This window comes from Dothidotthia symphoricarpi (assembly GCF_010015815.1).
Source record: "Dothidotthia symphoricarpi CBS 119687 unplaced genomic scaffold P153scaffold_10, whole genome shotgun sequence".
NCBI classification, from domain to species: domain Eukaryota; kingdom Fungi; phylum Ascomycota; class Dothideomycetes; order Pleosporales; family Dothidotthiaceae; genus Dothidotthia; species Dothidotthia symphoricarpi.
This window is the reverse complement of record NW_022985017.1, coordinates 668,332-692,993: the sequence shown is the minus strand read 5'-3', so window position 1 is coordinate 692,993 and position 24,662 is coordinate 668,332. Positions and strand designations below refer to the sequence as shown.

General features: G+C 53.7%; 9 protein-coding genes across 9 annotated transcripts; 2 read left to right on the top strand and 7 right to left on the bottom strand.

Moving 5' to 3' along the window:
* Nucleotides 1-843: 843 nt before the first annotated feature.
* P153DRAFT_340297 (uncharacterized protein) lies at nt 844-4,244 on the top strand (the record flags this gene model as incomplete). The annotated part of the gene is made up of 2 exons (XM_033665866.1): nt 844-1,069; nt 1,126-4,244. The coding sequence occupies 2 exons, from the start codon at nt 844-846 to the stop codon at nt 4,242-4,244; spliced, it is 3,345 nt and encodes a 1,114-aa protein (XP_033523837.1).
* Nucleotides 4,245-4,582: 338 nt separating this feature from the next.
* On the bottom strand, nt 4,583-6,856 carry P153DRAFT_396713 (glycoside hydrolase family 15 protein). Its single transcript, XM_033671504.1, has 2 exons — nt 6,290-6,856; nt 4,583-6,235 (listed from the first exon to the last, which is right to left on the bottom strand). The coding sequence occupies exons 1-2, from the start codon at nt 6,576-6,578 to the stop codon at nt 4,947-4,949; spliced, it is 1,578 nt and encodes a 525-aa protein (XP_033523836.1). The 5' UTR covers nt 6,579-6,856; the 3' UTR covers nt 4,583-4,946.
* A 615-nt stretch (nt 6,857-7,471) lies between these two features.
* P153DRAFT_431402 (uncharacterized protein) lies at nt 7,472-9,561 on the bottom strand (the record flags this gene model as incomplete). The annotated part of the gene is made up of 3 exons (XM_033672897.1): nt 7,472-8,021; nt 8,074-9,335; nt 9,456-9,561. 3 exons carry the CDS (start codon nt 9,559-9,561, stop codon nt 7,827-7,829), a joined length of 1,563 nt encoding a protein of 520 aa, XP_033523835.1. The 3' UTR covers nt 7,472-7,826.
* Nucleotides 9,562-9,778: 217 nt separating this feature from the next.
* P153DRAFT_403210 (uncharacterized protein) lies at nt 9,779-10,939 on the bottom strand (the record flags this gene model as incomplete). The annotated part of the gene is made up of 1 exon (XM_033671978.1): nt 9,779-10,939. A coding segment is annotated over one exon (1,071 nt), but the record flags the coding sequence as incomplete, so codon positions are not given.
* A 1,110-nt stretch (nt 10,940-12,049) lies between these two features.
* Nucleotides 12,050-12,988, bottom strand: P153DRAFT_431401 (uncharacterized protein; the record flags this gene model as incomplete). Its single annotated transcript, XM_033672896.1, has 1 exon — nt 12,050-12,988. The coding sequence occupies one exon, from the start codon at nt 12,986-12,988 to the stop codon at nt 12,050-12,052; it is 939 nt and encodes a 312-aa protein (XP_033523833.1).
* Nucleotides 12,989-13,816: 828 nt separating this feature from the next.
* On the bottom strand, nt 13,817-15,462 carry P153DRAFT_396710 (uncharacterized protein; the record flags this gene model as incomplete). The annotated part of the gene is made up of 5 exons (XM_033671503.1): nt 14,930-15,462; nt 14,814-14,882; nt 14,710-14,763; nt 14,424-14,601; nt 13,817-14,309 (listed from the first exon to the last, which is right to left on the bottom strand). Exons 1-5 carry the CDS (start codon nt 14,985-14,987, stop codon nt 13,817-13,819), a joined length of 852 nt encoding a protein of 283 aa, XP_033523832.1. The 5' UTR covers nt 14,988-15,462.
* A 606-nt stretch (nt 15,463-16,068) lies between these two features.
* On the bottom strand, nt 16,069-18,196 carry P153DRAFT_375911 (ammonium transporter; the record flags this gene model as incomplete). Its single annotated transcript, XM_033669616.1, has 6 exons — nt 16,069-16,217; nt 16,611-17,072; nt 17,129-17,492; nt 17,547-17,770; nt 17,823-17,899; nt 17,961-18,196. The coding sequence occupies 6 exons, from the start codon at nt 18,194-18,196 to the stop codon at nt 16,069-16,071; spliced, it is 1,512 nt and encodes a 503-aa protein (XP_033523831.1).
* Nucleotides 18,197-19,385: 1,189 nt separating this feature from the next.
* On the bottom strand, nt 19,386-20,353 carry P153DRAFT_290520 (PQ loop repeat protein-like protein; the record flags this gene model as incomplete). Its single annotated transcript, XM_033663718.1, has 3 exons — nt 19,386-19,920; nt 19,972-20,229; nt 20,283-20,353. 3 exons carry the CDS (start codon nt 20,351-20,353, stop codon nt 19,386-19,388), a joined length of 864 nt encoding a protein of 287 aa, XP_033523830.1.
* Nucleotides 20,340-24,641, top strand: P153DRAFT_423032 (MATE efflux family protein). The gene is made up of 5 exons (XM_033672405.1): nt 20,340-21,930; nt 22,318-23,089; nt 23,165-23,743; nt 23,798-24,300; nt 24,351-24,641. The coding sequence occupies exons 1-5, from the start codon at nt 20,545-20,547 to the stop codon at nt 24,459-24,461; spliced, it is 3,351 nt and encodes a 1,116-aa protein (XP_033523829.1). The 5' UTR covers nt 20,340-20,544; the 3' UTR covers nt 24,462-24,641.
* The last annotated feature ends 21 nt before the right edge of the window (nt 24,642-24,662 follow it).

Here is a 24,662-nt window from a genome sequence, read left to right as displayed (position 1 = left end):
CCCCAGCATGGTACTCCAGCGTCAACGTCATGATCGAAGGAAGTCGAAGTAGCGGTGGCCCAAAAACTGACAGGGAGTTGCTTCTTCTAGTTATATCTTGCCCCGGCGGCGTGACACATTTAAATGAAGCATATCAAGCAAGCCTCGTTCATGCAAGGCGGCTACTCTCGTAAGCCAAGGAAGTGGAGGATGGTCATCGAGATTGTCATGACCCCAACAACAGCAAGAGGAGATCATGTGTACCATTCACCTTCGAAGTATAATTTACAGTTCGGGCATTTGGACCGATGGAGAATAACTTCTCCTTAGCTCAGCACTACAGTACCTTGAATCACGTCAGGCAGCGCGAGCATGTGAAAGTCGATCAGAGACATTATTCATGACTTCTGCACCCCAGATGATGTTCGCGCTGCAGCCTCTCCCCGCCGCGATGGAAGGTTTGCAGGACACCCTACCTTGCCGTTCATGGCAGTTTATAACGTTAGCAGCGTTCGTCATCGAGGGTCGTGATAGCCGAAGAGTAGCGTGTGGAGCGATGGTGGACGGTGATTGGCCCCATGCACGTCCAGATCGTGGGGAGAAGACGCGTGAGATAAGAACTACACCTCCTGATCAACTCGTTTCAGCGACGCGATGCGTGATGCCCCGGTAAGTAAAGAGCCTGGAGGCGGTGAGGTGGGTGTAGTACCAAAATAGGAAATTGCCAGGCAGGCCGCCCATGTTCTTCTATGGATCCTTCGCTCTAGTGAAACGGTTCACTCCAGCTTTTCGTGCTCCCGCCACCCACTCACGACGACGCTCTCGAGGAACGCATTCCTCGTGGAGGCGTGACAGAGAAGTTCCATGTTCTCCTCATTCTTGCGATCGGGAGACCGCCGTCCTGTCGAGACCACGCCTCTGCTGGCGGCGCTCAACAGGTATCGCAACCGCCAAGATGCGGAGCCATCCGAGGACGAGGACAACCCAGGTCTGGAGGGCATAGGGCAATACGATGGCGAGGATGAGGACGAGGATGAAGACCGCCGGCGCGACGGACCACTGCTGCCTGTCTTTTCTTCGGAGTTTCTGGGTAGGTGGGAGGCGAGGAAGAGGCCGTTTTCTACTGCGCTGACGGGGGGATTCTAGATCGCGTACCTATCTACAACGCGACCCACGCCATCCGCACGATACTCGTCCAGCGATGCGAGACGACGCTCTCCTGGGACCAGCTGCGTTCGCCGCAGGTGTCGCAGTTCCTCGTCAAGCCTATCCAGCAGCAAATTCGTTCAGACCATTTCTCGCGTGGCGCCCTGTACTGCTTGCTCGCAAATTGCCTCCAGTTTAGGAAGGAGGGCGAAACAAACCCTGGAAACATGGGGGTCAGCAAGACACGGGCTCTCATATGCGAGCTGCTGGCTATGCGGCTGCTGAAGGAGTTCAACACGCGCGAGTTGATCGACGCCCTGTCCTATGACTTTGACCCACTCCAAGGACTGGAAATGTCACGGATAGGCACCGCTACTCCTGGTGGCGCGAACTGGGCACGACAAGCCCGATCTGCTCGCATATCCACGCTGGAGATTGCAATTCGCGCCCAGGCGAAGAAGTTCCTTGCTCATCCTCTGTGTGTGCAGCAGTTGGAGGCGATCTGGGCAGGCACAATAGTTTTCCACTCAGCCGCAGACTCTCTTCATCGGAAGCCCGACACTCCCCGAAGCCGCAACTACGACACACCCGAGAGCATCTCTCCAGGGAGAGGCCCCTCCCGCCGCCCGCCCGTAAAACAAGTACAACCGCAACTTCTACCCGCCGCTCTGTTGAGGCGCACAGTGACCCTCTACGACCCCCACGATGCCTCGCTGTTCAAGCTGTCCCGTCTCCGTGTGCCCCGCTATCGCAATATGTTCTCGACTCTCTCCTTCGGTATCATGCTTGGGTTATTCCTTGCTGTGCTTGTAGAAAAGTCTGACGACATCACGGGTCTTGAAGTTCTCTTCTGGTTCTGGAGTGCTGGGTACATGCTGGATGAGATTGTCGGCTTCTCTGAGCAGGGCTTTGGGCTGTATATCATGAGCGTCTGGAATGCCTTTGACCTTGGCATTCTCCTCATGTTTATGGTCTACTACATCTTGCGTCTCTATGGTATCCTCGTGCCTGGGGTCGGTGGGCATCAAATTGCTAGCATGGCATACAATGTCCTCGGATCCACGGCAGTGCTACTATTTCCACGACTATTTTCGGCTCTGGACCATTATCGATACTTCTCACAGCTACTCATCGCGTTCAAGATGATGGCTATGGATTTAGTTGCGATCCTCGTACTGATTGTCATAGCCTGCAGTGGATTCTTCGTTGCCTTTAGCCTGGCTTTCAGTAACGAATTCGGGGCATCTAATGCGGCCTATGCCATTTTTCAGCTTGTCATGGGATTCACGCCCGCTGCCTGGGACCTATGGGGAGAAGTGAATATCTTGGGCAAATTCTTACTCGCGCTCTTTCTCTTCATCTGTCACTTCCTTGTTGTCACCATCCTGATTACAGTCCTGACGAATTCGTTCATGGCTGTCGTCAAGAATGCAGACGAAGAGCATCAGTTTCTCTTTGCAGTCAACACCATCAGCATGGTCAAGTCGGATGCTCTATTCTCATACATCCCTCCAACGAACATCATCGGATGGCTACTCATTCCCTTCAAGTACACGATGTCTTTCAAAAGATTTCTTCGGATGAACCGATGGGTGATAAAACTGACGCACATTCCGATTTTGTTCACGATTTTCGTATATGAGCGTTTGCTGCTGGCGCACCTTTCGTATGGGCCGGCAGACCTGGTCGAGAGCCGAGGCCGGCCAGAGTCCAGTGGTCCCGTACCGGCATTCAGCATCCGCGGCGAAGTGTTCAGTGCTCGGTTGCGTGAGCCATCAGTAACGACATTCCACAAAGACCGTGCGCTTGAAGAGGTCTTCCGTCGACCATTTCGGGACACCAGCGTTCCGGCAGCTTCGAAATATCCGTCTGGAAGGAGAAATTCGAGTAACGTAGTATCGGACTGGATGAAGAAGATGAACGACGACGACGAGTACAATCCCCCACAAGAAGATGCACGGTCGATTTTGGACCGGCTTGAGGGTCGCAACAGGCCGTACTTTCGACGTGCAAGGACTGCAGGTCAACCTAGACGAAAGCTTCCGTTTCCATCCAGCAAAAGGGCAGCTTCAGATCCTGACGACATCATATCGCCCTTTGCGCGACCTATTGCGGAAGAGGAGGAGCCAGACATGAATATTGACGACGAGCCGCAACAGACAGACGCCGACGGCGATGACGAGCTATTGACGAACGATGAAGACGACCGCGCTAATTCTGATACCCAAGTCACACCCAAGAATCGCACGCCATCCGACAAGGAAAACCAAAGACGTCAAGCTGGATATGAAACTTCTGAGGAAGACTTCTTCCGTACGCCTATGACAGCAATTACGAGAACGCCCGCACGAGATATTACACCACAAGCATCCAGCTTCCAGGATAAGCATAGCACGTCGCCTGACAAGAAGCAAGTCCGACAAAAAATTAGTCACAGTCGTAACCTTTCCAGCAGCACGGTTTTGTTCAGCCCAACGAAGGAAGCCATGGATCTGTCGCGCGCAGCATCTCCTGAGAGACGCCCCAAAACAGGTACGCGTAGCGGAGTTGCGACTCCGGGTCGCCTCGACGGCTTTCCGATGGCTGGTACTCGGACGCCGAAACGTCCAGCTACCTCTACCAGTACCGCACCGCGTCCTCGTGCGATCTTGCCACCACGCGACATAGGCAGACAAGGGCCCAGCGTCGCCCACTTGCTTGACCACAGACAGCGTGCACCCTCCTTCAACGCCATCGCTTTGGATCTGGCGTCAGATATCGGAGATAACAACCACAACCCCAACTTCGGCAATGTCAATACGCTGCCTGCGTCCTTCACAACACAGTTTGAAATGGCTGCGCGAATGAAGGCACACGAGCAGCGTAAAACCAGCGACGGCGACTCGGACTCGAATCGCATGAGCAGGATCATGCTTGCCAGGATGACGACGCTAGAAGAAGGATTCCGCGACGTCTTGAAAGAAGTCAAGGGATTGAACCGTGGAGACAACGGCTCGAGTCAGGCGCCCAGTCGGGGAACGCACACGCCGCCGAATGAGCTCGTGAAGAAGAAGGGCAAGGGGAAGAAGAAGAGCAGTAGGCGGGATAGTGGAGAGGATCGCATGGGGTCCAGCGTCTAGCTGTGACATGGTGTCGTGTTGCATTGTTGGGCATTTTCACTGTACTTGCATAGTTTGCGGATTGGGTGGTTATCTTTCGGGTTTTACGTTGGCATGGCAAGATTGCTTTTGGATGGTATCCCGGTGGGGGCATTTGCGCCTTGTGTAAGGTGTTGGGGACGAGTTGGGTTCGGTCTTGTAGCATATCATCATCGACGTTTATCGCAGCGTGGGCATCAATCAGTATTCGAGTCCTTTTGCGACACAAGCCCAGCGCACGGAATCATGCTGCGTTTTGTAGTAAGATAAAAACTCTGAATTACAAGATTAAATACTCCGAGGACGACGTGCTTGTAGGCGTATACCAATGATCCTCAAAGCGTATAAGTTTCACGTGTTTTCCTTATGTCGTTGTCAAGCTCTGGGTATTTCGGAGCCCCCCAGTGTTCTCGCACCATTCGTTTGAAAAACCTCCATCACAGCGAAGGGTAGACGTCATATAGCACCAACAACTCTGCTATTCGGCTAGGAAAAAGATGAATTGTATATAAAACAACACTTCATGAAAAGGTAACAAGTAAGAATAACATCCACATAACGAGGGTATCAATCACATCCCCATCCCATCTACCAACCCGACACAATCTGCCAAATAAACCCCATACTCCATTCATGATTCATAACTCATAATTCGTCCCTCAGTCTCGCCGCACGGGTATACAGTCACAGCAACTTCGCTTCCTTCCTTGCCCCCACGGCCTTCAAGAACGCGCCATAACTCCACGTCAGATCGCCCGCGCCGCGCATGAATCCCGTCACGCGATCGAACTGCTCGCTCATCGCGCCATCAGCGTCGACATGCGCGCGGACGACGTCGAGGAACTCATCGCCTGTGGCTTGGAGGCGTTCGAAGACGGAGTGGAAAAGGGCGTCGCTGGGCCCGTAGACGCCTGTGTTTACGTCCAAGCTTGAGGTGGCGAGCAGGGCCTCGTAGAAGGGGAGGGAGGTGCGGGAGATGGTGAGGCTGGAGGTGGAGGAGAGGTGGGAAGCGGTGCGGTAGAGGATCTCTGCGGCGCTGGAGGTGCAGAGGAACCAGGGGTTGCCGCCGCGGTTGGAGGTGCCGTACCCGTCGTATACGTCCTCGGGGTAGCGGCCTATGCCTACGCCTTCGAATGCTGAGTCTTGCACTTCGGTGTCGTCGTTGTCTTCGGAGGGGCTGCTGTTTATGGGGAAGCGGTTTCTTTGGTCGCGGGTCAGGGCGAGGAGGGAGACGAGCATCTCGTCGGACCAGGGCGGGTATACTGCGTCATCTAGGGAATCTGAGGGGGGGAGTGCGTGGAGAGATCCAAGGAGTAGGCCGCAGTCGAGACCTGTCCGTGAGTGGTCGAGGGTTTCGACCAAATGCTTCTTCTCGGCATCCCAAAATCTGCTCAACAAATCCTCGATGTGACCAGCCTGCTCAGCATACCACTCAGCTGCCCCATCGTCGCCAAACACCTTCGCCAGCGCACTCCCCTCCCTCAAACTTCTCGCGCTGACCATAAGCGTGAAGAAATGCAGTCCTTCAATCTCCTCCCAGAGATCAAAGCTCGACTGGTTCCAGAAATGGCTCACGTACTCCAAATCCGCCTTGATCACACTGTTCGGCGGCATGCTCGCCTCATAAAAGGGCCCGAAGAAATCCGTAACTTCTTCGGAGCTCCACATCTCGGGATGAGAAGTGTTGTACTCGCGCAGGTAATGCATGAGCGTCAGGGCGCGCAGTGCAGGCCCATCGCGTTGCGGCCTCCCCCACGAGCCCGTAAAGGGCGTGCCGTCGACGTGGAACTTGGGCTCACCGAGGCCGGAGAGGTCGGAGAAGGTACCGGAGGGATTGGATGTGTGTTGAATGTTGCGCTGGAGGGAAGAATACGCGTCAAGCACGAGGGAGAGGTTTGATGCAAGGGACGATGAGGTGTCGTCGGCGTAGATGTCCACGAGAGTGTTCATTGTGATGGCAGCATCTCGGACCCCTTGTTCTTGTCAGTATAGGAATTTCATTGATATTCGAGAGAATATAAACTCACACTGGAACCAATAATCCGGCCCTTGCTGGCTCGGACTCGCGATCACTGTGCCATCTGCCACGCCCTTGCCTCGGACGTTTCGCCCACCCGGCGCGACATTTGCCAGGAGCTTGTCGAGGGCTATGTGCTCTTCCCTCGCTATCCACGCGTCTAATGTGTCTTGCAGCGGTTGCTGAAGTCCCTGTGCATGGTCGGCGCCCAGAAAGCGGTCGACATGGGGCAGAGGTGGTATCGAGAAGGCAAACGCCTGGAGAGCACTGTGCGAGACGAGGATGAGCGGAAGAAGCATGCTGACTACTCGAAATACAAATTCTAACGCGTCAAAAGAATAAAGTCAATAGGTGAGTCCTGCTCAAGTCTAGGTAAGTCGTCTCCAGCCTCCAGATGTCAGTCAGCGATCGAGCAAGGAGGAGCGACTGCTCGAGGCCCGCACGGCCATAATATTCGTGGCATTGCCGTCACAGTCATGGCCATGGCCATGACCATGTGCTGTGCCCCCATCTAGCGAACGAGTAGGATGTCCAGGAAGCGTCTCTAGCGGTCAGTTTAGGCTTCGACGTGTGCGGGTGATGTTGGTGAATGTTCACCACCAAGGCCACGCGAGCTGTCACGCGACAAGGACGGCCAATAGGCTGGCTGCCAACTCCGTACCTTTCGTCATCCGTCATGGTGCGTCCCAGACATGCAAGGAACTCTGCACGCCGCTTACGTCCGATAACGGCTGAAACACCTCGGCTGCTCGTGCAGGCTCGGACTTCCACAAGGGCGCAGAAATGTTCGATGGTGATTGATGCTCGAACATGTGGCTGCGATAAGCCTGATGGAGAATACATCATGGTTGTCGTCTTCTAACTTTTGCTACTTACACTGCCTGTAGTTGTCCACATAGATACGGACAAAGGCGAATCATCGCGGTCGCGTGCCAAGCTGCACCAACTCCGACGTCCAGACACGAGGCATGACTGGTAAGCTGGGCGCATACCAGCAACATCTACGTTGCGCAACTTGTACGTAAACTTTGCGTGTAGTTGCCAGGCTGTCACAAAATTTGCTGCGTTCCGGTCCTGGGTGCTTCGCCCAACCGAGGGCCAGACAACTACATACCAAGTTTTCTTAAAACGTAGGTGTCTCTTTATCACATGTATACGCCCAACCTGCCTGATTTTTCGCATTTCTGACTATAGCTCTGGTGCGTATTTGTCCAGGGGCCACACTTGTCGTGAAATCATTGGCCATGGGAGGGAAGGGAAGTGGGACTAGAGGATGCACCCAATGGACATGGAGAAACACGTCCATACATTTTGCATGCTACGCTACCAGGCTTGTTCGTACCAGTACGGCGACATCACATGATACCATGGAGATAGTTCGACGGATCAGGTCGTCGAGGATTGTCTGAATCCCTTGACATGTATTCAGCCTACATACTTGATCTGCTCTGTCCAGTTTTCCCTGCTCATATAGCTTGATCAGTGCCTTCATAGGACTACCCTTCTTGTTCTATATGCACTCCACATCCGTACCTCTTTTGGATCCTCTACTCCGCTTCGTCCAGTGATCCTTCCATGTCATGGTTGGCAGGCTTGGGGAAAGTGACAATGGGTTTGCCGTTGAAGTAGTTGTTAGTGTCCAGTCGCAGTATGTGGGGTCGAATGGACACAGCGAGGAAGCTGTTCGACGCGGCACTCAGGTCAACGGCTTCGGTCTCGCCCTTGTCGTTTTTCAAGAACGTCTACAGGACCGTTAGTTAGGCGCATACACCGCTTGTGGAAAAAAAGACTTACATCGGCAAAGTAGTCTGAATTGTTCCAAGGCTCCACATTCAAGAAGCGCAGCAGCGTCTGGACGCTGTGGTAGTCGTTCTGTATCGGTATTCCAGTACAGCCAAACCTCTTGTTGCCATGCAGGTTGCATACTGCAAGCGAGATAATCGAGTCTTCGCCCGAGATTGATTGACATTCATCCACCCACATGTATGACCATAACACGAGGTAGAGCGGAAAATTCTGGCGTATGGTTTCCCCCTCAGGCAGAGAGAAGCCAGGAAGAAACGACGCTTTCATCCTGCTTATCGCCAGTTCTTGGGCCTTCCAGTCCCTCAGGACCGTCTGGAAGGTCGTCACTACCAGTTCGTAGGTCATCATCTCTTTGGCCGATACAGGTTCTTTGCCATACACCATGTACCTCAGCTTGGGAATGGACTTCTCGTCCAGCTGTCTAGTCCATCGAGTGAGGATCGCGGGAGGGACGATGAGCAACATGGTCTGCTTTGGGCCTTTGTTCATCTGCATAAGAGCGTGCATGATATAGGTTTTGCCAAAACCCATGCCGTAGTTCAGGAGGACCGTGTTGGGCTTGGCATTCTTGTTGTTGAGGATATGATGGGCCTTACCCACTGCATGCAGTTGGTGGTCTCGGAAGGCGATGCTTTCGCCATCCTCGCTCAGTGATGGGTGTGTAAACTCCTTTGGCGTTATTGCCAGGGAGTGGACTGAGCTGAAGAACGGGTTCTCTTCGTTCAAACCCCGCATGTACAGTAGGCTAGCCTTTTCTCCGTGCTCAATATCCATCTGCGTCTTTTTCTTCTTGTCTTCCTCTTGCTTCTTCCGGGTTGCAGCCTTGTCCCTCTCGACCTTCTCTTTCTTCTCCACATCAGTCAGAACTTTCTCCACGGGCGCGTTTCTGCCCTCCGCAGCTGCCAATCTACCCGCCGCGACTCTCTGGAACAATTCGCATTCTTCGAGTGGAAGCTCGAAGCAAATTTCCATACTATCCAAGCCTGTGTCGACCGGTCCAGGCGCCTCGTCGACCAGTCCAGGCGCCTCGTCGCCTGGAAAAGTGCCCAGAGCCTCCATACTGAGCTCGTCCCAGTCTACCTCCGGAACGTACATCATCCTGTACGTAGGAAGCGCGGGATGTATACGGTGAGAACGAGGTACGATCCTGTTGTTCTGGAGTAGAGGGCGTCGATGAGGTACAAACACGCCGCTCTGGAGAGAAGGGTAAGGTCCAATAAGCGTTGCACTGGGCAAAATATTTGGGTTATCTGAAAGATGTATGAGTCTTGCAGCGAGGACGAAATTGATGTTGGTGGTGGTCTAGCGGTGGAGTAGTGATGGAGTAGTGATGGAGTAGCGGTGGAGTAGCGGTGGGAAGTCAAGCTCACTTCCTAGGTGAAGGTAAACCATTTTCTTCTCTTCCTTCGCCGTGCGCTCATTCCCTGCCTCATCGTACGCAATTTGACGTTTCAAGCTAGTTCCACTCTCTCGCATGCTGTTCCGACCTGTCCAAACTACTCAACACACGGTCTTCCAGGGACCACTTCCTATCTCGATCAATCCCTGATTGCACGAGCTTATAATTCGCGATATTTGCTGGGATGAGAAAGCGGATGATGTCCGTTTGAACAGCTGGTAGGACTTGTAGAAGGATTCACCAAAGGACAGAAAGAACCTCGTTGCAGATTTGCTTCATCCAATACATTGCAAACGATTATAAGTTTATCACAAGGTTCCTCCCGCATGTCATGTTACGTATGAAGCTCCAAGTCATAGCCCAACGTTCAAACGTTCGGGTGCTCTAGTCCTGTGATGGGCTTCGACGTCGTAGCACCTCTTGCAAGAAACGCTTCCTGAAATGCTTCGATGGCTCCGGCAGTTTCCCATCTTTATAATCACTCACTGAACTATCGGAACTCTGCTCGTCGTCTTGACCTTGACCCTGATCTTGTTCTTGCTCTTGTTTGTGCCCTTCTATTTCAACGTCGTCTGAGGCTGCTCCATACGTAGTAACCCAGTGATTGAACCGAGCGTATTCTCGTAGGTCGTCGACATCGTTGACTGGGCGCCCAATGACGGTGAGATACTCCCGTGTAGTGTATAGCAGCTCGGTCGAGCGTGGTAGCTTCCAGCATCTGAAACGGCGAACCAAGATAGCATATTCAATCGCCTTCATTTCCCTAGTAGAGGGTGCCTTGGATGGTGCGAGCAACATTTCGAGTGCTTGGCTCACAGTCATCTCCGTCGAGGCGTCGTACATTCCCTCCTCAACTGGGTTTGCCTTTTGCCTTTTCGTCGCTGGCAGTTCCGCAGTATCCGACCTGTCGTTCCTCTTCTTCATATCCTGCCTCTCGATGGGAGCTGCTGTAGGATGTAATGCCCTGTCGATAACATGGGGAAACATCTGACAGAACGTCTGCCTGATCTTGAGCTTGCGTTCCTCCGCCCGGTTCTTCTTGCTAGTGCTCTTGAGTGTCTGCTCTGACAGCCACTGTGTCCAAACCTTGATGTCTTCGAACCTGAAGGTGTTGAATACGTCATCGTTGCGGACGTAGATCCAGTTGCGAAGGCGCCCCTGCTCAGGCGCTACCCTGACGTAGATTCGCTGGTTAGACTGTTCGTACCCAAGGAATAGGAGATGGGGGTATCTGTGGCTGGCTGTATGCATCACTATGCTGGGGTCTCTGTCGCTTCGATAATCGCTAGGTCCAAGGTCTTCCGTATTTATGTTGTCGTTTGGACTAGGGCTGTTCTTGCTCTTGAAGGGCGCCATATTGACGCTGGTGGATATGGACGGCGTGGGAAATGTGATGATGTAGTTGAAAGACAGTGGCCCAATTAGAGTGGCCGAAGAGAGGTGGCAGAAGCAGAAGCCTTTGATAGAGGTGAGAGACGAGAGTGAGAAACGCGCCAAACTTTCACCGTAGTTCACACACCACAGCCTAAGTTACAGAGCCGCGCATCCCCGTATATCCACGAAGCAGAACATTTTCTCTACAGTAGTCAGCTACCAAGAAATCACAGCGTGGTATTTAGCATTGCTCTGCTACAGTTGAGGCATACAGTACTGCACTAGGGTTTCTCCAGAGAAGGGGAATTTGGGCGTGTAATTGTCCAGGTGCGGGTCAGGAAGCCTCATTTAGCTTCTTGATTTAATGAGCTGCTCCTTTTCTTTTTGCTGATACACGTTATGCTATCTCCATATTTTGCATTCTAGTTACACCATCAGACCGTTGTGTGTCGTGGTTCAACTGTTGTGAAGGCTCTTGTTCCCAGCGCAGTGTGTTCTCTGCTTAGCTAGGCTGCCAACTACATACTATGTATACACCTGTGTTTGACAACGCTGTGGTGTAGCTAGACTTACTACACAGCATTTGGGTGGGTCTTTAAAAGGTGGAACTTGGGGTTGTGGTTGTCTATGTGCAGGATGAGAGGAGAGGTGAGGTATAGATACAGGTAACATTAGAGCACATAGAAAACCCATGATGAAACGCAGACAGATGACATAGGCAGATAACATGCAGAAACCTGACTGAAAACACCATATATAATGTAGAATGGCACAAGACACCAGCTAAGATGCGTACAAACCCCCCACCATCTCCTCTACATGCCTCCCCTCTCAATTCCCACGTCACAGACTCCAATTGCAGTCGCAAGATCCCTGTCGTTGACGTTCAAGTCCAGATACTCCAACTGGGTCGCTGCTTTCGTATCACTGCCGCGGGGAAGTGGTTTAGACACAGGTATATAGATCAAGAGCAGTAATTTCAGTACATCGTTCCACCTAAACCTTCTAGACCTCACGGCATTCATCAGGAAAGACGTTCTCGACCTATGACATTGAAATATTGGTCGCATCCTCTTTAGTCATGCACTTTGCTCTGCCCTGACTATGAAAGGCTGATCCATACCGTGCCATCTCGGAATTGAGCAAACACACAATCCACCGCCTGCATGTCCTACTTCGCCAGGATCCAAATTACCGTCCAGACCAAACGGGCACCGCCTTCTCAAGCCAGCCAAGCGTCACATCGAGCCGATTGGCATGAACAGTAAACACATCGAATACTTCGCATAGAATCCAGGCTGTAATTCGTTTCCACTCTGTTTCGAAGCGAAGCCGGTCACCAGATGATAGACCTCCTTCTGCATGGGCCATGTCTTGAGTGTCGTTGGCGTCTTCGGGGTCTCTCTTCATCATCATCAACAATCTCGCCATCAGAACACCGACCATATCTTTTCGCTGTTTGTGGCTGGCGTCTCTGCACTCTTTCAGTTCTCCAGCTTCTATCGACTGGTACACTGCGCGTAGTTTTGCTGTTTCCTCCCTCATTCTGGCCACCAGTGCCCGGAGACTAGCAGCAGTGGTACGGATGCAGTCAGCCAGTTGTAGTATATGATTCTGCACCTCGAGACCGGGGAGGCGGTGGCCAGTATCAGGGTTTATGTCGTTAGGATCGAGGGGAGGGCGTAAATGCATGGCTTGCAGGATGTGGGATAGACCTATCTTGAGGGTATCCGAAGCTCGCACCATATCGTACATGGCTGAGTAGTAGACGGCCTTTCGGGCCTGCGACAGACTGAGCAGATGAAACTTGTCATGAGGTCCGAATAGCTGGCGCGGTGGCAAAGCACATGCTATGTCTGGTATCAGTGTTTGCGATGCGCTGCTCGAACCGATGGCCCTGTTCAGTTGGCTGCACCCATCGGCCACTGCGCATCGAGCGTAGGTGAATACTTCCGACAATGACGCCATGACCGTTTTGACTGTGTTATCCAGTTCAGTACGCTTCTCGAGACTTATGGTGGTCCGGCGCTTCATTGAGATCCCTGTCTTGAGGGGGAACTCCGTTATAGATTTGTTGTCGTTGCTTGCAGCGGCGACGGCGGCGGCGCTGGCCTTGTTGGTTGTATCCATTTGTGTGGTGTATGGAAGTTGGGAGGAAGAGAGGCTGAGACTACAAACGATAGGCGGTGTGCACAGACGCGCTGCTGCTGTTCACGCTGTCTTTCACTCAAGCCTGCTAGTCTGAGCTCATTGCCGTTGTTACAGACTTTACTTCACATACTACTAGTTATTCGCAGAATTACTCGAGTACTCCATATTTCTTTTTGCCTACAATCGTATCCTACAGTAGACATGGTAAGGGTCTAAATAGAGTGCTTTCTGACTGTCTACTTGCTCGCACGATTTTCATGTCCCCTCTCTCTGAAGCGTTCGATTGGAGGAAAAGGTTCCAAGAAAGGCAGCAGACTACCACGGTACAGCTCAACGTACCTCCATACAGAACAAATGCAAGATAACAACGATCGTAAGATAGGAGACAAATAGAGTAATCGCAACTTGGTACATACAGATAACAGATTCCGCAAAACCAAGCGTTGAAGGTGCTGTAAAGATCACACCGCCACTCGATTGTCAGCACATAGGCCCAGAATTCCGCCTCCCTCCACTCCTGATGAGGTGGCTCCGGTCGAAGCAGCTTATGCTTTCCCTCATGCTCCACCATCCTTACACAGATACGTGCCAACCTGGTGCATCGTGAACACACAACGTCGCCATCGTCTTCTTGCAGTTCGCACCCGCGTGCATAAAGTTTCATGTTGACGCATTGACTTTTCTTTGCTGACAGTGCCAGCGACATGAAATTGTTGAACAAATGGACTTTCTGCGAATCTGTGCAGTACATGCCATCGAACAGTGCACGCAGTGTATCCTTTGCGCTGCGTGTAAGTTCCTGAAGCTCTAGAAATCGAGGAAGTTTGGACCAACATAAACAATCCAGTCGGTAGTGTCCGTGTTGCTATCGTTCTGAGACCTTCGAGAGCCACTTGCTCGTGGTCGTAGGCTCTGTGTTGGTGTTGAGCGTTCCAAGAGTGAGTGATGCATCGCAGGGTTGGTCTGTTGCTGTGTAGGATGAGTGGCAGCTTGTATTGAAGGTGTAGACGCTTCGTCTCTGTTGATGCCTGCAACCTCATCATTGTTCGAGATTGTATTGTTGGTTGGAAGTGGGAGACGGTCTAGCTTCTCACACAAATCCTTGGTAGCGATTGACATATTGTCATGCCCTGCCCAGGACAAAAGGATAAAGGGCGACACTTCCGTTTTCCAGATTTCGTACAGGTCGTCGCCAAGAAGGTTCAGTTGTCCCATGCTGTCGGAAGATGGCACCGTGTAGGTACCTCGTAGTGTGCTGTTGATGTTGGCAGCATAATCGTCCGGTCTTTTGTCCTGCTTTCTAGACAAGTTCTGGTGTGGAACTGCCGATTGGGTTTGCATCCATGCAAGCCGCTTGGCTTGTACGGCTTTTCAATGGATATATCCTGTCAGGACTTGGCTGCTTTGAGCTGACCCAGCGTCGGTCAGGATGCTGGGGAGATGGGGTGGTGAGTGGTGAGTGGTGAGTCTGTCTGGTCCGCCGCCGGGCTTCAATCTCTTCTCTTTTCGAACGGGAATCTGAAGGAGGTTTGGTCTCTTGACAATCATGGGACGTGCTACCGTGTCTTCTGGCTGTGCGTTTTGAGCCGTCGCTGCTGGTGGAGTAGTATAGCTTGGATGGTGAGAGGACGGCGTGGGTAGGAGGACATGGAGTTGCTGTGAGGCATCTTGTCGGGTAGGATGTTATGGCTGGAAAATACGCTCTAGGGCTTGGGGGGTTTGATAGCGTCCGAACGTTTGAGCCTGGAGAGGGCCTGTGGAAGCTGTAAGAACGGAACGCAGACGCTTTGAACAGGATATTTACCTCTTGTCGGCGGCGGGATCGTGAGCAATGTATCGGACGTCTCATGCTCCGCGGTACGTTGTTTCCGTGCTGTGATGGCATTAGTACAGGACGAATGTGAGAGATGGTGTACTTACCACTCTTCTTACGAACTGTTAAGACAGTTGGAAGCGGGCCATCGGTGAATCCTGCCATAGTTGCTAGGTGGTTACTCAGTGACGGGTATGAATGGATGATCGAGCAATCCTAGCTGCTGTCTGTGCCGTTGTTCAAAGCAGCGTTCTTGTCGGTACCGACAGACGATATGTCACCGCAGGTAAGTGCAGACGACGTGAGGGATGTAAGTAGAAGTTTGTTGGAGGAGAGAGATGCGAGAAGCGTGGTGAAATAAGAGTGTCAGAGGAGAGCTGGTGGAATGTAGATGGCCTGGGAGGGGTGGTATATATAGTAGAAAGGTGGTAGAAGCTTTCAACGATGGTGAGTGGAAAGAGTGAGAGACGAAGGTGAGAGATAATAATATATAGTAAGAGATGACAGTGAGAGATGACAGTGAGAGATGACAGTGAAAGACGAATGTGAGAGACGAAGGTGAGAGCCTTAGGTGAGACACTCAGGTAAAAGACTCAGGCTCGAAACTCTCATAAAAGCACCACAAACCGACAAACCAGCCACATGCCACACTCAACTTGGTACCACAACGAAGGGCAACGAACGGTGGTACATATGTATCAGTGTAACGTTGAACGGTGAAGGTGACTCACACCATATACACATGTCAAAACCTCCCAACTCAACCACAATTCACGACCCAAAGCCGAACCAAACTTCGATCAATGGCTGCCTGAGCTCTCGAACACGCGACCGCATTGGTACATTAAGCAGCTAGTCGTCAAAAGACGGCTGATTAGCTCTTTGTCACTATTACTGTGTACTCTTACTGATGTTTACTGTGTAAAAGGGGTCTGGGTAGTAGCTTCTACACTGAGTAAATGCACTGGATTTTTACTGTGTTACGTCTATTCGCTTGGACTACGAGCATGAATACGCTATGAACCTAGAATAATATATGTCAAGATTCGTGATAGCGTGACGTGACATTCGAAAAGTACTTTTCCTGGGTTTTGGGCGTTGAGTGCATGTGCGAACCCGTCCCCAGCAACCTCGAACCCCCAACGCATCATTCAGCACCGCTCCACCACAGTCGGCGCACACAGCACCACACTCACATTTCTCAAGGCGGCAGATTCAAGCGTGTAGTTGTCCAGTGCGGCCTTGTTCAGCTTCTCTGTTTGATGCGTGAGCTGCTCCTTTCTGTTGTTATGCGCTGCGTTCTTAACACACTGCTATATTGTCGTGTGCCGTGTTGTGTCATGATGGTGCTTGGTTTGGGTGGGTTGGACTGCTGGGCTGGTGTTATGCTCGTGCCTTATAACGCTGTGACTTACTACACAGCGCTTTGGTGGGCGTTTGGGAGGTGGGATTTAGGGCTGTAGCTGTCTAGGTGGTGTTTTGCGTGGGTGTAGCGGGAAGGGAGGAGAGGAGAGGAGGGGTGTAAGTACATGGGATACGAGAACAGATGGAGAAATCAATGGTGGTGCGTGGGCAAGATATACCATGCAGAACGCGAGTAGGAATATAATCTATATGTAAGCCAGCAAAAGACATCAATACCAATGCATACGCACCCCCCAACCATTTCCCTTCTACACCTCCCCTTCCTACAAAACTGCTCCCACCCTCTACTCTACGCCTGCTTCGTACTAACCAACACCGGCTGCTGTTGACTACTCGCACTACTCGCACTCGCCCCATGCCCACCTCCCTGCACCATCTGAACCAAACTCCAATCCCCAATCTGCTCATCCAAAAACTGATCCCTATCCAACCCGACCATCTCCACCTCCTCACTAACCCTCAAATGCATGCCGGGCAAAAACTTCAGCCCATAAAGCAGCACACAAGAAACGCCAAACGAGTACGCAGAAATCGCCACGATCTCCGCAAGTTGGCGCCCAACCTGCACGCCGACGCCGTCCATGGCGCCGAGTCCGTCGTAGGGCCCCATGCCGTCGAGGTCGTAGAGCCAGGATTGTGCGAAGAGACCCGTGAGGAAGGAACCCACCATGCCGCCGATGCCGTGCAGTTTGAAGACGTCCATGCCTTCGTCGATGCGGAGCAGTTTGTCGATTGAGCCGCAGAGGGCGCAGATAGCGCCTGTGAGGAAGCCGATTAGGGCGGCGAGCCAGGGGGAGACGAAGCCTGCTGCGGGGGTGATGCCGACTGTTTTTTGGGTTAGTTTGGTGCATGGTAATGTGGAGGGGGGGGGGGAGACGTACCCAGACCAGCAATGGCGCCGGAGCAAGCGCCCACGACGGAGAAGTGGCCTTTAGTGCGGACGTAGTCTACGAGCGTCCAGCCCAGCACGCCGAAAGACGCAGCCGTGTTGGTGTTGAAGGCTGCGAGCATCGAGCGCATAGTCCCGTTCAGCGCACTGCCGCCGTTGAACCCGAACCAGCCGAACCAGATGAATACCGTCCCGATGAAGACCAGCGTGGGGTTGTGCGCCTTGCCGTGGATGGCGTCGCCCTTGGGGAGGCGCTTGCCGAGGACGAGGGCGTAAGCGAGGGCCGACCAGCCGCTGGCGATGTGGACGGGGCCGCCGCCTGCGAAGTCGAGGGAGGGGAGGTTGAATAGCCAGCCCTTGCAGAAAAGTAAGGTTAGCTGGTAAAATATAAGTTAAGGGGATAGACTTACATTGGCGTTCCACGTCCAGCACGCAATGGGGCAGTATACGATTGTCGCCCAGCAGAAGGCGAAGATCATCGACGGCAGGATGCGGCCGCGCTCAAAGGAGCCGCCGATCACGAGCTGTACGGTGACCGCGCAGAAGAGCATTTGGTACAGGCAGAAGACGATTTCGGGGAGGAAGGCTGAGCCGGGCGAGGGGGCGGACATGACGTTCTTCAGGCCGAAGTTGTCTGGTACGCGTCAGTTGGATGGTGTTTGGTGGATGGAGATGGAGAAGCATACCCATATTGCCGATGAAGGGGCCAGCTGTGCGTGAGTAGGCGAGGGAGTAGCCCCAGAACATCCATTGGAAGCAGACTCTACGATCATATTAGCATGCCGAATCTTGCTGATAGTTCGATTGTATGATGGTGAACTTACACTCCCATGACTGCGAGTGACTGGAATAGTAGAGCCAACGCCGACTTGCGGCGAGCAAGACCAGAGTAGAGAATACCAATACCGGGGATAATCAGCCAGACGAGGAAACTCATGAGCATCAGGTAGATGTAGTGGAACTCCAATCCCTGGTACTGAAGGTTGACATTCTCGACATCTGGGTTGCCGCCATTGGGCTTTGCCGGGTTAAACTCGGGCTGTGGAAGAGAGTCAGTCATGTTTCGTGGAGTATATCATAGAGCTGTGCATATGTATAAACTTATAAAACGACTGCAACACTTACAACAACTGGATCCATCTTGCCGTACTTGACCTACAGTCCAATCTCAAAACCAACAAGACACTGGAGCAACTCTGAAGAAAGAAAGAAAGAAACAGCACCACAGGGCGTAAATCAACGCATATAAAGGGTCTCACCACCATCGCGGGTACCCGTCAACGCGCGCAGAACCACCATACCGGGACCGCAGACCCAGCAGCAGTAATCATACCCGCGTACACTCCCAACTCCGTCCAAACCGCCGCCTTGGCACTGATAAGCCCACGAATCCAGACAGCATATTGGACTTGACAACGATCTCGCCTCCCGTGCAGGATCGCGTGTGAATTTCCATCCACGGTCTGCAAGCCCAGTTGCGCAGGGAAAGATCCACACGCTGATTGCGGCCACGGTTGCAAGCCGGATGGAGCCCAAGTTCCGGGGACGAGTCTGGAAAAGTGCGAATGGGAAGTTGTGGACATGGTGGTGTTGATAAGACACGGGCCAGAAGCGGTTAGCTCTTCGTCGCCGTTGTGATAAAGGGTGGCCTGGGCCGGGGTTGAGGTCGCCTAATTGCCATGTGCAACGGCTGGTATGTACTGTAGGTCCGTGGTCGACTGAACGGGTATCCGCTCGCTAGTTCTGCGGCTTACACGAGCTTGTCTGACTGACGGTGGTTGCTGATTCGATATGCGGTGGTCCGTGTATCCGAACCCCCATGCAGGATGTAATTATAGAGGTCTTGTACAACTACAGTTTGCCCATTCCTAACTCTTTTGCGACGACGTTGCATGTGAATGTAGTGTGCAACGCGAGACGCACGAGGGTTGTCGATTGGACGTGGTGCAGGGATGCTGTGCCTTGAGGATGCGTGAGGTCGGACCACAATTTGCGTCCCCTGCTTTAGGCGAGCCGCTGTGGGGTATGGTTGCGCGTTGTGTTCAAGACAGATGGGTTTGACAAAGAGTACTGTCTCACGTCAGTCGCGTGTATTCTGCCGTAGTTTGTTGAATTCTAGACGTATGCACACTGTAGATTTATTCTGGTCAGTGGATGATCCAAACCGAAGAATTATACTCAACGATAGTAAGGCTTGATGAAGATGCAACAGTGGAGTAAACTTGCGATTAGCACAAGACCTAGCTATTCTAATCTCTTCCATCCGCCAACAGCGGCGTCTCTTCAGTATCGGCAGCATCCGTCACATCCCTGTCAATCCTCCTCATCTCCCGCCTGTCTCGCCAGATGAACCACAAACTCAACCCGAGCAAGCAGCCCTGCAGACATCCCGTCAGTATAAAGAGACCCCATGCGCTCCAACCCCCAGGACCTAGTCTCGCTGCCAAACTCGCGGCAAACACGAAGCTGCCAGGCGTCTGTATGCACATCATAGGCACCGACAAACTGCCCGTCTCTTGCAGCTTCCAGGTCGTCATGATCTGGGGTATGTACTGGATAGCGGCGAGGGTAGTGCCTAGTAGGCCGAGGAAGTTTGCCCAGGCGCGTGTGTGGGAGGGCAGGGCGTAGAGGAAGATGATGGAGCCGAGGAGGGCGACAACGAAGAAGGCGAGGGAGAGGGCGAGGACGAGGACAGCTTCTTTCCAGGTGGGGAGACTGTGGGGTGAGTTTTCTTCTTCCGAGGGCTGGGGGTTGCGCGGGAAGAAGATGAGGAAGAGGAGCATGCTGGGTGGTGTTAGTGGATGAAATTGTATGGAGAGAACAAGAATAACGCACATGAAGAAGAAACACGTCCACTGCACGCCAATCTGTGCAATGCCCAAGAGTGCAGCTGTGCAGGGGAACGTGCCAATCTCTTTGCAACATGCCATGTCCTGTGTGCTCTCAGGCAGCGTCAGGATGTTGGCGATGCTCGCTGTGCCCGAGACTGTGCCAAGGAGGACAAAGAGCGGACTCAGGCCGCGAGAGGAGCGGCGCGATATGATCTTGTAGTGCTGTGGCAGGTAAGAGACGAGTATGCCCAGGACGAGGAAGCTGTCGAGCAGGCGGTTAGCGGTGAATAGTGGGTTGCACGCGTTGAGGCATACATGGAGACGGCGAAGTTGATGATGTCTGGATGGGCCAGTTCCTGGCATCGTGAGTGATTTTGCGGTATCATGACTGCGGCGGTGTCGTGTGCTGTGGATGTTATGTCGTGGGTGTTGGTGTCGAGGTGTCCATCATGGTGGATGATGCAGACGCGACGCGGCAGGCCCAACCGACCAGCCTCGGCTTCAGCGCATCTCCATCCCATCTCTCCAGCACGACGACGCCAATGCCCCGGCGCCCGACACGCCCACCACGCCGACCATGGAGTTCCTGCCCACGCTGCAGAACGGCATCGACGAGCTGAAGCCGTCCCTCTTCGAGCTGCTGTCGGAGCAGCAGCTGGCCTCGCTCCTCCCGCCCTCGCTGCGCTACCTGCTCGCCATCTCGACCCACCGCTACCCGCGCTACCTGCTGCCCGTCCTCAACTCGTTCGATGAGGTCTACGCCGTCCTCACCCTGCTGGTCGAGCGCCACTTCCTGCGCACCTACGGCGGCTCCTTCACCGAGAACTTCTACAGCCTGAAGCGCGCCCGCGTGCTGCGCGTGAAAGGGGGCGAGGTCCCGCGCGCCCAGCTCGGCGCGGGAGACAGCGTGCGCGAGGCGGTGCGGCTGGGCAGCGGTGACGTGTGGAAGAACCTCGCCGTGCTGGTCGGCCTGCCGTGGCTGAAGCGCAAGTTCGACGAGGGCTACGACGTGCACGCCGCACACGCGAACCTGCTCGGCCCGGGCTACAACCGCCAGCGCGACGGCCTGCGCGCGGGCGCCGGCCTGAAGGAGCGCCTGATGTTCTACTACAAGTGGTTCCTGCGCAACGTCTACCCGAGCGTCAACGCCGCCTACTACTTTTCGCTGCTGCTGTTCAACATGGCCTACCTGTTCGACGGCACAAAGTACCACTCGCCCTTTCTGTGGATGATCGGGACGCGGATACGCAGGCTGGGCGAGGCAGACCACCGCGCCATTGCCCTGGCCAATGCGCCGCGGCCAGTCGGGCCTGCGCGTCCAGGCGAAGGCGGCTCCCTCTTCTCGCCCCGCAACCTCGCGAGGAGCGTGCAGCCACGACTGCTGAGCTCGCTGCGCATCCTCCTCCCGACCAGCATCTTCGCCCTCAAGTTCCTCGAGTGGTGGCACGCCTCAGACTTCGCCCGCCAGCTGTCACGAAAGGCTGCCGAGAACATCGAGCTGCCACCCCCGATCCTGCCGTCTCTCCCGCCTTCTTCTACAAAGCAGGCCGGCGCGAAACAGCAGACCAACGCCTCTGGCAAGCCCCACTCTACCAAACCAAAGCGCATCGACCCGCCCATATCCGCCTCGACCCTCCTCCCTATCCTCACCGTCTCGACACCACCATCCTCAGGCCTCTGCCCAATCTGTGTCACGACCATCACAAACCCCACAGCCTCGCCAACAGGCTTTGTATACTGCTACACGTGCATACATCGCTGGGTCGAGGGCACACACGACCACCAAGTCTCCTTCATGGAAGGTGCGCCAGACTTCAGGAAAGCAGACGACGACGATCAAGTAGAAGACGAGGGCTGGAACACAGAAGACGGGAGCCGAGAAGGGCGGTGGGAGAGTGGAAAGGGGAGAGATGCCGTGACGGGGAGGAAAGTGCTTGGTGGGACCGAAGGATTGAGGAGGGTTGTAGTGTAACCCACTGAAAATTTTGATGCTGAGATACCTGTAGCTACACCTTTTAATGAATGCCTTCATGACGTCGACTTTGCCTCGGCATCACGAAGCTCTGAACAGTCATAGGAATCACCACCAAGCATTGAACAGTCACAGACTGCACGTCCTCGAGCAAAGGGCGGTGCGCTAAGCTGATATGCGTTAGGATTCCGTCGCGTAGAGCTGCCGGATCGGTCCATGCTAGCCAATGCGAACGGCTCGGGGATCCCCACTTCTCACTCTTTAAAGCTTGGATTTGCCTCTTCTTTGCTATCATTTCAAGGTCTTCCTGCTGGCTCCAGACACTGATTGTGAGATTGAAAAAGAGACACCAGGCCGGCTGCTTGGAATCTTAAAAAGATGGCTCCGCCTTCATCAACACACCCTATCAGCGACTTCGCAAACGACGTCACAGCGCAGATGGAGGGCTTTGCCCAATCAACAGACATTGCAGAAGAGTCAATTGCACGGGATCTGGAAGGCGACAACTCAGAATCAGAAGCAGAGGACGACGAAGACGACGATGGCGATTCCTCCGGATCCTCGACTGTGCGCCAGTTTTCCATGATCGACTCGTATCGCCGGCCCTCGTACGTCAATCCTGGCGCCCGTTCGACAGCAATTGGCCCTTCAAGCGTGCCAGAACGCAGCTACATGTCCACGTCGGCAAAAAAACACAGCTATCTCTCCAAGCGAGAAAGGGAAGCTGTGCGGGATGACCAGCGCAGTCTGCTCCGTGATAACAATCTCCTCCCGCCCAAACACCCGCGATCTGGGAGTGCGTCTTTTCCCCGCCCCAGGATGTCTTTCCCCGCGCTGCAGAAGTCTCGCAGCACCCCGGATGTGGAGGCTGCTGTTGATTCGGAAATATCGGAGCATTCGGCGCTGCTGGGAGAGCGTGATAGACCGTATGGAGGCCTGGATACGCCTAAGAATATTAATCGCAAGTGGAGTGAAGCGGTTGCGGCTGGCAAGATCAACACCAGCTGGCAGAGAGAGGCCAAGGTCTTGACAAAAAGCTCTGCGCCCATGATTTTGACGTTTTTGTTGCAGTACAGTTTGCCCGTTGCAAGCATCTTCACGGTCGGGCACATTGGGAAGATGGAGCTGGGGGCTGTGAGTTTGGCTGGTAGTGAGTTACCCTGCAATTTGCATGTTTCGAGGCAAGATTCTCTTGAAAACTCAATCAAATTCTAACAACCATCAGTGACGGCTTCAGTCACGGGCTACGCAGTCTACCAGGGACTAGCAACATCCCTCGACACACTCTGCGCACAAGCCTATGGCTCCGGACGACCCCATCTCGTCGGCCTCCAATTCCAACGCATGCTCTACTTCCTCCTCGTAGTCACCATACCCATATCCGTCATCTGGGCATTTGGCACAGAGATCATCTCCCTCATCGTCCCCGAAGCAGAGACCGCCCGCCTCGCAGGTCTATACCTACGAATTCTAATCTTCGGCGCCCCCGGATACGCCGCCTTTGAGAGCGGCAAGCACTACGTGCAAGCCCAGGGCATCTTCAGCGCGACAATGTACATCCTGCTCATCGGCGCGCCGTTAAACGCGTTCCTAAACTGGCTGCTAGTGTGGCATCTAGGCTGGGGCTTCATCGGCGCGCCCATCGCCGTCGCCGTGACAGAAAACGTCCTCCCGCTCCTCCTCTTCCTCTACGTGCGCTACATCGACGGCTACCAGTGCTGGGGCGGCTTCGACCGCCGCGCCCTGAAGAACTGGACCCCCATGATCAAGCTCGCCCTCCCAGGCCTGATCATGGTCTTGGCCGGTACGTCCCCCCCCCTCCACACCCTCCCAACCCAACCCATCTAACCCCCACCAGAATTCCTCGCCTTCGAAATCCTAACCCTAAGCTCCAGCTGGCTGGGCCCGACAGAACTCGCCGCCCAATCAGTCCTCGGCAGCATAAATGGTCTAACCTTCCAAATCCCCTTCCCCATCAGCGTCGCAGCCTCCACGCGAATCGCCAACCTGATCGGCGCCACGCTCGCCGTGCCCGCCAAAACCGCCGCGAAAGTCGCCATCGTCGCCTCCGTCGCGGTCGGCATCTTCAACCTCCTGCTCCTGTCTCTGCTGCGCGAGTACATCCCGCGCCTGTTCACGCCGGATCCGGATGTGAATCGTATGGTCGCGTCGCTGCTGCCGCTTTGCGCTACGTTTCAGGTTTTCGATGCGGTGGCTGCGGCTTGTAATGGCATTTTGAGGGGGTTGGGACGCCAGGAGATTGGTGGGTATGTGGGGCTTTTTGCGTATTATGTGGTGGGGATTCCGATTAGTTTTGGGACTGGATTTGGGGCTAAGTGGGGGCTTTATGGGCTTTGGAGTGTAAGTTTCGAGATGTTTCGAGATGAGTGTGATGCTAATGTGGAGATTAGGGTCCCGCGATTGCGCTCGGTATTGTGGCTGTTATCGAGGGTGTGTTTATCTATAGGACGAGTTGGGATAGGGCGGTTGAGGCGGCTAAGGTGCGGAATGCGGCAAACTAGACGCAGTGTATGTGTTTGTCGGATTAAAACGGTCGGGTGTGTAGAGGTATGTGGGCTTGGATATAGATCAGTCGGTGATGTGTATGATATACGCCATTCATATGCCATGTACTTCGGCCTGACCTTTTCTTTTCTTTCCTCCAACCAATCACCTGACAAAGCATATATAAACCCGTCTCCCCCCCCTCTCCTTCTCTTTCT

What these genes read in the sequence shown, in the direction of transcription:
- P153DRAFT_396713 (XM_033671504.1), bottom strand. Translation starts at nt 6,578, where the DNA reads ATGCTTCTTCCGCTCATCCTCGTCTCGCACAGTGCTCTCCAGGCGTTT. An exon ending in GCCGGATTATTGGTTCCAGT is followed by an intron (nt 6,236 to 6,289) that starts GTGAGTTTATAT and finishes GACAAGAACAAG; the next exon opens with GGGTCCGAGATGCTGCCATC.
- P153DRAFT_423032 (XM_033672405.1), top strand. Translation starts at nt 20,545, where the DNA reads ATGGAGTTCCTGCCCACGCTGCAGAACGGCATCGACGAGCTGAAGCCG. An exon ending in CCGAAGGATTGAGGAGGGTT is followed by an intron (nt 21,931 to 22,317) that starts GTAGTGTAACCC and finishes AATCTTAAAAAG; the next exon opens with ATGGCTCCGCCTTCATCAAC. An exon ending in GGCTGTGAGTTTGGCTGGTA is followed by an intron (nt 23,090 to 23,164) that starts GTGAGTTACCCT and finishes AACAACCATCAG; the next exon opens with TGACGGCTTCAGTCACGGGC.